General features: G+C 51.6%; 1 protein-coding gene and 2 long non-coding RNA genes across 7 annotated transcripts in view; 2 read left to right on the top strand and 1 right to left on the bottom strand.

Annotated features, from left to right (window-relative positions):
• LOC310669805 overlaps window positions 1–1257 on the top strand; it is a 1636-nt gene extending 379 nt beyond the window's left edge. Inside the window, exons 2-4 of one of the 5 annotated variants that reach the window (XR_014507401.1) lie at window positions 731–945; window positions 1010–1034; window positions 1148–1257. This is a non-coding gene — a long non-coding RNA (uncharacterized lncRNA). The other 4 variants (XR_014507402.1, XR_014507404.1, XR_014507405.1 and 1 more) reach the window with 4 other exon arrangements.
• A 9045-nt stretch (window positions 1258–10302) lies between these two features.
• Window positions 10303–12500, bottom strand: part of LOC310669172 (uncharacterized protein) — a 4073-nt gene continuing 1875 nt past the window's right edge. The window contains exons 2-4 of the mRNA XM_083422752.1: window positions 11398–11763; window positions 11051–11154; window positions 10303–10828 (exon numbers count right to left, since the gene is read on the bottom strand). Coding sequence (XP_083278878.1) covers window positions 10310–10828; window positions 11051–11154; window positions 11398–11638 — 864 coding nt within the window. The 5' untranslated portion in view covers window positions 11639–11763 and the 3' untranslated portion in view covers window positions 10303–10309. The remainder of the gene's footprint in view (window positions 10829–11050; window positions 11155–11397; window positions 11764–12500) is intronic.
• Window positions 10871–11404, top strand: LOC310669173. Its single transcript, XR_014507058.1, has 3 exons — window positions 10871–10897; window positions 10955–11131; window positions 11321–11404. It is a non-coding gene; the product is annotated as an uncharacterized lncRNA (long non-coding RNA).

The raw sequence follows: 12500 nt of genomic DNA, 5'->3' as shown, positions 1-12500 counted from the left end.
GACATTGCCCATGTTGGGAAATCTCAGGTCGATCTGGATGGACATTGCCCATTTTGGGAAATGTCAGGTCTTTCTGGATGGACATTCCCCATTTTGGGAAGTGTCAGGTCTTTCTGGATGGACATTCCCCATTTTGGGAAATGTCAGGTCTTTCTGGATGGACATTCCCCATTTTGGGAAATGTCAGGTCGATCTGGATGGACATTGCCCATCTTGGGAAATCTCAGGTCTGCCTTGAGGGTGGATAAATCTCAGGTCTATCTTGAGGGACATTCCCCATTTTGGGGAATCTCAGGTCTGTCTGCCATGTTGGGAAATCTCAGGTCTGTCTGGATGGACATTTCCCATTTTGGGAAATCTCAGGTCTATCTTGATGGACATTTCCCATTTTGGGAAATCTCAGGTCTATCTTGAGGGACATTGCCCATTATGGGGAATCTCAAGTCGATCTGCATGGACATTTCCCATGTTGGGAAATCTCAGGTCGGTCTTGAGGGACCTCAGGTCAATCTGGATGGACATTGCCCGTTTTGGGAAATCTCAGGTCGATCTGGATGGACATTGCCCATTTTGGGAAATCTCAGGTCGATCTGGATGGACATTGCCCATTTTGGGAAATCTCAGGTCTGTCTTGAGGGACATCTCCCAGGGTGGATAAATCTCAGGTCTATCTTGAGGGACATTTCCCATTTTGGGAAATCTCAGGTCGATCTGGATGGAGATTTATCAGGTCTATCTTGATGGACATCTCCCAGGTCTATCTTGATGGACATTTACCAGGTCTATCTTGATGGACATTTCCCAAGTCTATCTTGATGGACATATCCCAGGTCTATCTCGATGGACATTTCCCAAGTCTACCTTGATGGACATTTCCCAAGTCTATCTTGATGGACATTTCCCATTTTGGGAAATCTCAGGTCTATCTTGACGGACATTTCCCAAGTCTGTATTTTGGACACTTACCAGGTCTATCTTGATGGACATTTCTCATTTTGGGAAATCTCAGGTCTATCTTGATGGACATTTCCCAAGTCTGTATTTTGGACACTTACCAGGTCTATCTTGATGGACATTTCCCATTTTGGGAAATCTCAGGTCTATCTTGACGGACATTTCCCAAGTCTGTATTTTGGACATTTACCAGGGTTGGAAACCTCACCTTCTCTTCTCCTTCCCTTCTAGGAATGAGAAGAACATCTCTATGGTCCTTGGCGGTCTCTTCCTTCTCCTAATAAATAGATTCTGAAACTGCAACTTCCTGTGTTTGGTCTCATTATTATTATTATTATTATTATTATTATTATTATTATTATTATCGATCCAGCCCGTTTTTTATTATTGATTATCAATCCAACCCCATGTTATCGGTTATCAGTCCAGCCACTTGTTATTGATGATCAATTGATGATCAACTGATGATCGATCCAGCCCTGTGTGATTATCAATTATCAATTATTGATTACCAGTCCAACCCCATGTGATTATCAGTCCAGCCCCTTATTATCGATCCAGCCCTGTGTGATTATCAATTATCGATTATTATCAATCCAACCCCGTTGGATTATTAATTATTGATTATCAATCCATCCCCTTGTTATCGATTATCAGTCCAGCCACTTGTTATTGATGATCAATCCAGCCCCGTGTGATTGATTATCGATCCAGCCCTGTGTGATTATCAATCCAACCCCGTGTGATCAGTTATCAATCCAGTTATCAGTCCAGCCACTTGTTATTGATGATCAATCCAGCCCCATTGGATTATCAATGATCAATTATTGATTATCAATCCAGCCCCTTGTTATTGGTTATCGATCCAGCCCTGTGTGATTGATTATCAATCCAACCCCGTGTGATTATCAATTATCAAATATTGATTATCAATCCAACCCCGTGTGATTATCAATTATCAAATATTGATTATCAATCCAACCCCGAGTGATTATCAATTATCAATTATTGATTATCAATCCAACCCCGTGTGATTATCAATTATCAATTATTGATTATCAATCCAACCCCGAGTGATTATCAATTATCAAGTATTGATTATCGATCCAGCCCTGTGTGATTATCAGTTATCAATTATTATCAATCCAAGCCCGTGTGATTATCAATGATCAAATATTGATTATCAATCCAACCCCGTGTGATTATCAATGATCAATTATTGATTATCAATCCAACCCCGTGTGATTATCAATGATCAATTATCAATCCAACCCTGTGTGATTATCAATTATCAATTATTATCAATCCAACCCCATGTGATTATCAATGATCAAAGATTGATTATCAATCCAACCCCATGTGATTATCAATGATCAAATATTGATTATCAATCCAACCCCGTGTGACCAGTTATCGATCCAGCCCTGTGTGATTGATTATTGATCCAGCCCTGTGTGATTATCAATCCAACCCATGTGATTATCAATGATCAAATATTGATTATCAATCCAATCCCGTGTGATGATCAATTATTGATTATCGATCCAACCCCGTGTGATCAGTTATCAATCCAGCCCTGTGTGATTGATTATCGATCCAACCCTGTGATTATCAATCCAGCCCCTTGTTATTGGTTATCGATCCAACCCCATGTGATTATCAATTATCAGATATTGATTATCAATCCAACCCCATGTGATTATCAAGGATCAAATATTGATTATCAATCCAGCCCCTTGTTATCGATTATCAGTCCAGCCCTGTGTGATTGATTATCGATCCAACCCCGTGTGATTATCAATCCAACCCCATGTGACCAGTTATCGATCCAGCCCTGTGTGATTGATTATTGATCCAGCCCTGTGTGATTATCAATCCAACCCATGTGATTATCAATGATCAAATATTGATTATCAATCCAACCCCGTGTGATCAGTTATCAATCCAGCCCTGTGTGATTGATTATCGATCCAATAAATCATTTAAATATTGAGTGATTGATCTGGCCCCATCTTATTGATTATCAACCCAGCCCCATGTGATTATCAATTACCAAATATTGATTATCAATCCATCCCCGTGTTATTGGTTATCAATCCAGCCCTGTGTGATTATCGATCCAGCCCTGTGTGATTGATTATCGATCTATCCCCGTGTGATTATCAATCAAGCCCCATGTTATTGATTATCAATCCATCCCTGTGTTATTGATTATCAATCCATCCCCGTGTTATTGATTATCAATCCATCCCTGTGTTATTGATTATCAATGCATCCCCGTGTTATTGATTATAGATCCAGCCCTGTGTTATTGATTATCGATCCAGCCCTGTGTGATTGATTATCGATCCAGCCCTGTGTTATTGATTATCGATCCAGCCCTGTGTGATTATCGATCCAGCCCTGTGTGATTGATTATCGATCCAGCCCTGTGTGATTGATTATCGATCCAGCCCTGTGTTATTGATTATCAATCCATCCCCGTGTTATTGGTTATCAACCCAGCCCTGTGTGATTGATTATCAATCCAATAAATCATTTAAATATTGAGTATTTAATCTGGCCCCATGTTATTGATTATCAATCCAGCCCTGTGTGATTATCGATCCATCCCCGTGTTATTGATTATCAATCCAATAAATCATTTAAATATTGAGAGATTGATCTGGCCCCGTGTTACTGATTATCAATCCAGACCTGTGTGATTGATTATCGATCCAGCCCTGATTATCAATCCAGCCCCACGTTTATCATCATTGATCCAGCCCAGTGTTATTGGTTATCAATCCAGCCCTGTGGGATTATCAATTATCCATTATTGATTACCAATCCATCCCCGTGTTATTGATTATTGACCCAGCCCCACATTATGAAGGATCGATCCAGCCCTGTGTTATCAGTTATCAATCCAGCCCTACATTCTTATCGATCCAGCCCCGTGCTATTGGTTATTGATCCAGCCCTGTGTGATTAATTATCAATCCAGCCCGTTTTAAATTATCGATCCAGCCCAGTTATTGGTTATCAATCCAGCCCCGTGTTATTGATTATCAACACAGCCCTGTGTGATTATCAATCCAACCCTGTGTGATTATTGATCCAGCCCCATGTTATTGATTATCGATCCAGCCCTGTGTGATTGATTATCGATCCAATCAATCATTTAAATATTGAGTGATTGATCTGGCCCCGTGTTATTGATTATCAATCCAGCCCCACGTTTTTGATTATCAACCCAGCCCTGTGTTATTATCAATCCAACCCTGTGTGATTGATTATCAATCCAATCAATCATTTAAAGTCTTAGTGACTGATCTGGCCCCAAGTTATTAATTATCAATCCAGCCCTGTGTGATTGATTATCAATCCAATCAATCATTTAAATATTGAGGGATTGATCTGGCCCCATGTTATTGATTATCAACCCAGCCCTGTGTGATTGATTACCGATCCAGCCCTGTGTGATTGATTATCGATCCAATAAATCATTTAAATATTGAGTGATTGATCTGGCCTCGTGTTATTGATTATCAACGCAGCCCCACGTTTTTGATTATTGATCCAGCCCTGCGTTATTGATTATTGATCAAGTCCCAGGAATATCTATATATATATATATCTTTATTGAGGGCATTCGCAAGTTGGACAACAAGTTGGGTCAAAGGTGGCATCCTAGAGGGGCTTCCAGGGGGCGGGTCAGCCTGGAGGACCATTGGGGGTCCCACTCCGTCTCCAAATCCTAGATTGTCCCCGCCGGAAGGTCTTGAACCCGGGCTTGGAGTGTAAGGAAAGCTGGATGGGAAATTGGGGGAGTGAGGAATCCTAGAAGGGTCATGCTGGAGGACCTGGAGGGGTGCCTTCCCTCTCTATGGTCCCCTCATGTGCTGGGTGTCCTAGAGAGGGCCCTTCTCTCTCTATGGTCCCCTGATAACGGGCTGGAGGTCCTAGAGAGGTCCCTTGTCTCTATGATCCTTTGGAAGGGGGTCAGGCTGGAGGACCTGGAGGGGTCCCTTCCCTCTCTATGGTCCCCTCATAACTGCCTGGATGTCCTAGAGAGGCCCCTTCCATCTCTATGGTCCCTTGCAAGGGGGGTCAGGCTGGATGGCCCCGAGGGCTCCCTTCCCTCTCTATGGTCCCCTAATGTGCTGGATGTCCCAGAGAGGGCCCTTCTCTCTCTATGGTCCCCTGATTATGGGCTGGAGGTCCTAGAGAGGTCCCTTGTCTCTATGATCCTTTGCAAGGAGGTCAGGCTGGAGGGGTCCCTTCCGTCTCTATGATCCCCTCATAAGGTGCTGGATGTCCTAGAGAGGTCCCTAGTCTCTCTCTATGATCCTTTGCAAGGGGGTCAGGCTGGATGACCTGAAGGGGTCCCTTCCCTCTCTATGATCCCCTCCGAACCGGCTGGATGTCCTAGAGAGGTCCCTTCCCTCTCTATGGTCCCCTCAGAACCAGCTGGATGTCCTAGAGAGGTCCCTTGTCTCTCTCTATGGTCCTTTGCAAGGGGGTCAGGCTGGGGGACCTGGAGGGGTCCCTTCCCTCTCTATAATCCCCTGATAACGGGCTGGAGGTCCTAGAGAGGTCCTTTGTCTCTTTCTATGATCCTTTGCAAGGGGGTCAGGCTGGAGGACCTAGAGAGGTCCCTTCCATCTCTATGATCCCCACAGAACCGGCTGGATGTCCTAGAGAGGTCCATTCCCTCTCTATGATCCTTTGCAAGGGGGTCAGGCTGGAGGACCTGGAGGGGTCCCTTCCCTCTCTATGATCCCCTAATGTGCTGGATGTCCTAGAGAGGTCCCTTCCCTCTCTATGATCCTCTCATATTGAGCTGGATGTCCTAGAGAGGTCCCTTCCCTCTCTATGACCCCCTAATATGCTGGATGTCCTAGAGAGGTCCCTTCCCTCTCTATGGTCCTTCACAAGGGGGTCAGGCAGGAGGACCTGGAGGGCTCCCTTCCCTCTCTATGATCCTTGGCAAGCTCCGCCCCCTTCCCATTCATCGCAATGTGGCCCCAGGGGATCATCCAATCAGGGAGCGGCGTGGGGCGGAGCCAGGAAATCGTCCAATGGCAGAGTCTTCTTGGGCGGTTGCCCGTAATCTGCCCGGCAACAGAGCCCTGAAATCGTCCAATGACAGAGTCCCGTTGGGCGGAGCCTGGAAATCGTCCAATGACAGAGCCAGGTTGGGTGATGGACCGTAAACTGCCCGGCAACAGAGCGCAGAAGTCGGCCAATGACAGAGTCTTGTTGGGCGGAGCCTGGAAATTATCCAATGACAGAGCCAGGTTGGGTGCTGGACTGTAATCTGCCCAGCAACAGAGCCCTGAAATCGTCCAATGACAGAGCCAGGTTGGGTGATGGACTGTAAACTGCCCGGCAACAGAGCCCTGAAATCATCCCATTGGGCGACATCTGTAAACTGCCCGGCGACAGAGGCTTGAAGTCGTCCAATGACAGAGTCCTGTTGGAATTTGCTGGAAAATCGTCCAATGACGGCGTCCCGTTGGCGGCGAACGGAAACCGCCCGGCGACAGAGCCCCGAAACCATCCAATGACATGGTCAGGATGCGGGAAATGCGACGGGTCCCGGGTTCGAGTCACATGACGGTGCCGGGTTGCGGGTTTGAGTCCCATGATGCTTTGTCCACCCGGGTCGCGGGTTCAAGTCACATGACACAGGACACGCCTGGGTCCCGGTTCGCGGTTTCGAGTCACATGACGGAGCAGGAGGCAACAGGTTCCCGGGTTCGAGTCACATGACGGCGCACTGCATTGGACGGGTTGCGGGTTCGAGTCCCATGATGCTTTGTCCTCCCGGGTCCCGGGTTCAAGTCACATGACCCTGTAGGGTTGCGGGTTCAAGTCACATGACACAGGACACGCCAGGGTCCCAGATCACGGGTTCAAGTGACATGATGGGAAATCCGACGGGTTGCGGGTTCGAGTCACATGACGGAGCACGGCATTGGACGGGTCGCGGGTTCAAGTCCCACGATGATTTGTCCTCCCGGGTCCCCGATCGCGGGTTCAAGTCACATGACGGTGCAGGACACGCCGGGGTGTCACATGATGGGAAATCCGACGGGTCGCGGGTTCGAGTCCATGTCCTGGGTTGCGGGTTCAAGAGATATGACGGGCTTCCGGGTTCCAATCACATGACGGGGTCTTGGGTTCAAGTCCCACTCCGGCCTCCCATGTCCCGGGTTCGAATCACATGACGGGGTGGCGGGTCCCGGGTTGAAGTCCCATTCTAGCCTCCCGGTTCCGGGTTCGAATCCCATGATGGGCTCCCGGGTTCAAGTCCCATGACAGAGTCCTGGGTTTGAATCACATGACAGGCTCCCGGCTCCGGGTTCAAATCCCACTCCGTCCTCCCGGCAGTTGACAGCCAGGGTGGCCAATCGGTGAAGAGGATGGGCTTCCAGGCTCCGGGTTCAAGTCACATGATGGGCTCCCGGGTCCCAGGTTGCGGGTTCGACTCCCATGACGTGGTTGCGGGTCCCGGGTTCAAGTCCCATGACGTTCTTCCAGGCTCCTGGGTTCGAATCACATGATGGGCTCCTGGCTCCCAATCCCATGACACAGCTGCGGGTTCAAATCCCATGACAAGCTTCTGGGCTCTGGCTCCAAGTCCCATGACGGGGCTCCGGGTTCAAGTCCCATTCCGTCCTCCTGGCTCTGGGTTCGACTCACATGACGGGCTTCAGGGCTCCGGGTTCAAGTCCCACTCCGTCCTCCCTACTCCGAGTCGAAACTTGGGGAAAATTGGACGGGTCCCGGGTTCAAGACCCCTTGGCGGGTTGCGGGTTCGAGTCCATGTCCTGGGTTAAAGTCCCATGACAGAGTCCTGGGTTCGAATCACATGACGGGCTCCTGGGCTCCGGGTTCAAATGCCACTCCAGCCTCCCGGCTCCGGGTTCGAGTCCCACTCCGTCCTCCCATGTCCCGGGTTCGACTCCCATAACAGAGTCCTGGGTTCGAATCACATGACGGGGTCCAGGGTTCGAGTCCCACTACTCGAACACCCATTTCCCGGGTTCAAGTCCCATTCCAGGCTCCTGGCTCTGGGTTCAAATCCCAGCTCTGGGTCCGAATCACATGACGGGGTCCCGGCTCCGGGTTCGAGTCCCACTCTGTCCTCCTGGCTCCGGGTCCAAGTCACATGACAGGCTCCTGGGTCCCGGGTTCGAATAACATGATGGGCTCCTGGCTCCAGGTTCAAGTCCCATTCCGTCCTCCCGGCTCCGGGTTCGTATCACATGACGGGGTGGCGGGTCCCGGGTTCGAGTCCATGTCCCGGGTTCGAGTCACATGACGACGCACGCCCCCACCGGCTTCCTCCCCCGGCAATCACACGCCGCCCCGCAATACTGCCGGAAGCTCTGGTAGCACCCCCTCTCCGATTCGCCGGCCGCCCAGGGCGCCGGCTTGCCATTGGCCTGGGTCTGCTGGGGGAGGCGGGCCAGGAGGCGGGTCTGGACGGCCAGGGCGGCCAATCGGGAGTCGGGGAAGAGGACGGTTTCCCGTTGGCAGGACGGACAGGAAAGGAACTTGGACTTGGGAGACGATTGGTAGAGGATTTGCAGACAAGTCACATGACGGGGCCGGGTTGCGGGTTCGAGTCCCATGATGCTTTGCTGTTCTGGGATGCGGGTTCGAGTCCCATGATGCTTTGTCGTTCCGGGTTGCGGGTTCGAGTCACGTGACGGTGAAGGGTTGCGGGTTCGAGTCCCATGATGCTTTGCTGTTCCGGGTTGCGGGTTCGAGTCCCATGATGCTTTGCTGTTCTGGGTTGCGGGTTCGAGTCACATGACGGTGAAGGGTTGCGGGTTCGAGTCCCATGATCCTTTGCTGTTCTGGGTTGCGGGTTCGAGTCACATGACGGCGCAGGGTTGCGGGTTCGAGTCCCATGATGCTTTGCTGTTCTGGGTTGCGGGTTCGAGTCCCATGATGCTTTGCTGTTCTGCGTTGCGGGTTCAAGTCCCATGATGCTTTGTCCTCCTGGGTCCTGGGTTGCGGGTTTGAGTCACATGACGGTGAAGGGTTGCGGGTTCGAGTCATGTGACGCTGCAGGGTGGCGGGTTCGAGTCACATGATGGTGCAGGGTTGCGGGTTCGAGTCCCATGATGCTTTGTCCTCCCGGGTTGCGGGTTCGAGTCCCATGATGCTTTGTTGTTCCGGGTTGCGGGTTCGAGTCACGTGACGGTGAAGGGTTGCGGGTTCGAGTCCCATGATGCTTTGCTGTTCTGGGTTGCGGGTTCGAGTCCCATGATGCTTTGTCCTCCTGGATCCCGGATCGCGGGTTCAAGTCACATGATGGTGCCGGGTTGCGGGTTTGAGTCCCATGATGCTTTGTCCTGCCGGGTCCCGGGTTCGAATCACATGATGGGCTCATTGGTCCTAGGTTTAAGTCCCATGACAGGCTCCCGGGTTGCGGGTTCGAATCACATGACGGGCTTCCGGGCTCCCAGGTCCCAGGTTCAAGTCCCATGACAGAGTCCTGGGTTCGAGTCCCACTCTGTCCTCCCGGCTCCGGGTTCGAGTCACATGACAGGCTTCCGGGCTCTGGGTTCGAATGCCACTCCAGCCTCCCATGTCCCGGGTTCGAATCACATGATGGGCTCCCGGGTCCCAGGTTGCGGGTTCAAGTCCCATGACAGGGTCCTGGGTTCGATTCACATGATGGGCTCCTGGCTCTGGGTTCAAGTCACTCCGGGTTCCTGGGTCTCGGGTTCAAATCGAATGACAGGCTTCCGGGCTGCGGGTTCGAGTCACATGACAGGCTCCTGGGCTCCGGGTTCGAATGCCATTCCGTCCTCCCGGCTCCGAGTCACATGGTTGCGGGTTCAAGTCCCAGGACAGGCTCCCAGGTCCCGGGTTCGAATCACATGATGGGCTCATTGGTCCTGGGTTCAAGTCCCATGACAGGCTCCCGGGTTGCGGGTTCAAATCCCATGACAGAGTCCTGGGTTCGAATCACATGACGGGGTGACAGGTCAGGGGTTAAAGTCCCACTCCGTCCTCCCGGCTCCGGGTTCAAATCCCATTCCAGCCTCCCATGTCCCGGGTTCGAATCACATGACGGGCTCCCGGGTTGCGGGTTCGAATGCCACTCCAGCCTCCCATGTCCCGGGTTCGAGTCCCATTCCAGGCTCCCAGCTCTGGGTTCAAGTCCCATTCCAGGCTCCCGGCTCCGGGTTCAAATCCCGGCTCCGGGTCCTAATCACATGATGGGCTCCCGGCTCCGGGTTCGAGTCCCACTCCGTCCTCCCGGCTCCGGGTTCGAATCACATGACGGGCTCCAGGGTTCAAGACACCTAGGCGGGTCCCGGGTTCGAGTCCAAGTCCCAGGTTCGAGTCACATGACGACGCACGCCGCCACCGGATTCCTCACCCTGCAATTACACGCCGCCCCGCAATACTGCCGGAAGCTTTGATAGCACCCCCTTTCCGATTCGCCGGCCGCCCAGGGCGCCGGCTTGCCATTGGCCTGGGTCTGCTGGGGGAGGCGGGCCAGGAGGCGGGTGTTGACGGCCAGGGCGGCCAATCCGTAGTCGGTGAAGAGGACGGTTTCCCGTTGGCAGGACGGACAGGAAATGAACTTGTACTTGGGACAGGATTGGTAGAGGATTTGCAGACATTCCTCACAGACCGAATGGAGGCAGGAGAGGAGGCGGGGCCTCTTGTGGGCGGAGTTGTAGGCGTGGCCACAGGTGGGACACTCTAGGGATTCGGCGCTGGGAGGACTGGCGGGCAAGGCGTACTGGTTGGCGATCACTTCCGCCCCGGTCGCCGGGTAGAAGAGGGGCGGGGGCGGGTCCAGGGGCTGGGCCACGCCCTCGTTGGCGATGACGTCGTTGGGGGGGAACTTCCTGTTTTGGAGGAGGTCGTTGGCGGGAGGGAACTTCCTGTGGAGCTCGGGGGGGAACTTCCTGTTGGGGAGGAGGTCGCAGGGGGGGTACTTCCTGTCGTCGGGGGGGAAGTTCCTGTCGTTGGGGATGAGGTCGTTGGTGGGGTACTTCCTGTTGGCGAGGACGTCGTTGGCTTCGTGGAACTTCCTGTTGGCGAGGACGTCGTTGGCTTCGTGGAACTTCCTGTTGGCCTCGTTGAACTTCCTGTTGGCGAGAAGGTCGTTGGGGGGGAAGTTCCTGTTGGCCTCGTTGAACTTCCTGTTGGCGAGGTCGCTGGGGGGGAACTTCCTGTCGTTGGGAAGGAGGTCGTTGGTGGGGCACTTCCTGTTGGCAAGGATGTCGTTGGGGAGGGTGTCATTGGGGGGGTACTTCCTGTCGTTGGGGGGCAGCTTCCTGTTGGCCTCGTGGAACTTCCTGTCGGCGAGGAGGTCATTGGGGGGGAACTTCCTGTTGCCAAGGAGCTCGTTGGGGGGGTACTTCCTGTTGGCAAGGATGTCGTTGGGGAGGACGTCGTTGGCCTCGTTGAACTTCCTGTTGGCCTCGTTGAACTTCCTGTTGGCGAGGAGGTCGCTGGGAGGGAACTTCCTGCTGGCGAGGACCTCGTTGTTGGGCAACTTCCTGTTGGCAAGGAGGTCGTTGGCGATGACGTCGTTGTGGGGGTACTTCCTGTCGTTGTTGGGGAACTTCCTGCCGGCGAAGGCGTCGTTGTTGGGGAACTTCCTGCCGACCTCGCTGTACTTCCTGTTGGGCCCCGGAGGCCCCTGGAGGCAGGACATGAGGAGGGCGGTCACCTGGCTAACCTCGGGAGGCGGGGCAGGAAGAGGAAGCGGGGGGGCGGGCTTTGAGGCGGGCCCGGCGACGCATCCTCCTGGGAAGGAAGGGATGATGGCGGCGGGAGGACCTGGGGGAGGAAGCAGAGAGAGAGAGAGGGGCTAGAGGGGCGATTCGGAGTCGGGGTGGCGTAGAGTTGCGGGAGGCTAGAGGGGATTTCCCAGGAAGCTGGCTCCCTTTCCTGTTTTGAAGAGCGTGCGTTTCCATAGAGTTCTATAATCCTAGAGGGGATTTTTTTTCATGCAAATATTTTTTTTTTACACGATATTTATTTCCATAGAGTTCTATAATCCTAGAGGGGATTTTTCATGCAAAGAATTTTTTTTTCTTTTACGATATTTATTTCCATAGAGTTCTATAATTCTAGAGGGGATTTTAGGAAAGCTGATTCCTCCCCGTCTATTTTTACAACATGCATTTCCATAGAGTTCTAGAATCCTAGAGTGGACCTTTCTCTCTCTCTCTCTCTCTCTCTCTCTCTCTCTCTTTCTGTTTACAATATGCATTTCCATAGAGTTCTAGGATCCTAGAGGGGATTATTCATGCAAAGAATTTTTTTTAAACGATATTTATTTCCATAGAGTTCTAAATCCTAGAGTGGACCCCCCCCCTTCTTTTTACAATATGCATTTCCATAGACTTCTAGAATCCTAGAGTGGACCTCTCTCTCTCTCTCTCTCTCTCTCTCTCTCTCTCTCTCTCTCTCTTTCTTTTTAGAATATGCATTTCCATAGAGTTCTAGGATCCTAGAGGGGATTTTTTTTCCCCCCCCCCCATGCAAAGAATTTTTTTTTAAACGACATTTAT

Source organism: Podarcis tiliguerta (assembly GCF_965153285.1).
Source record: "Podarcis tiliguerta genome assembly, chromosome: Z".
Classification (NCBI taxonomy): Eukaryota; Metazoa; Chordata; class Lepidosauria; order Squamata; family Lacertidae; genus Podarcis; species Podarcis tiliguerta.
The sequence above is the reverse complement of the archived record's forward strand: the minus strand, read 5'-3'. Positions and strand labels throughout refer to the sequence as shown.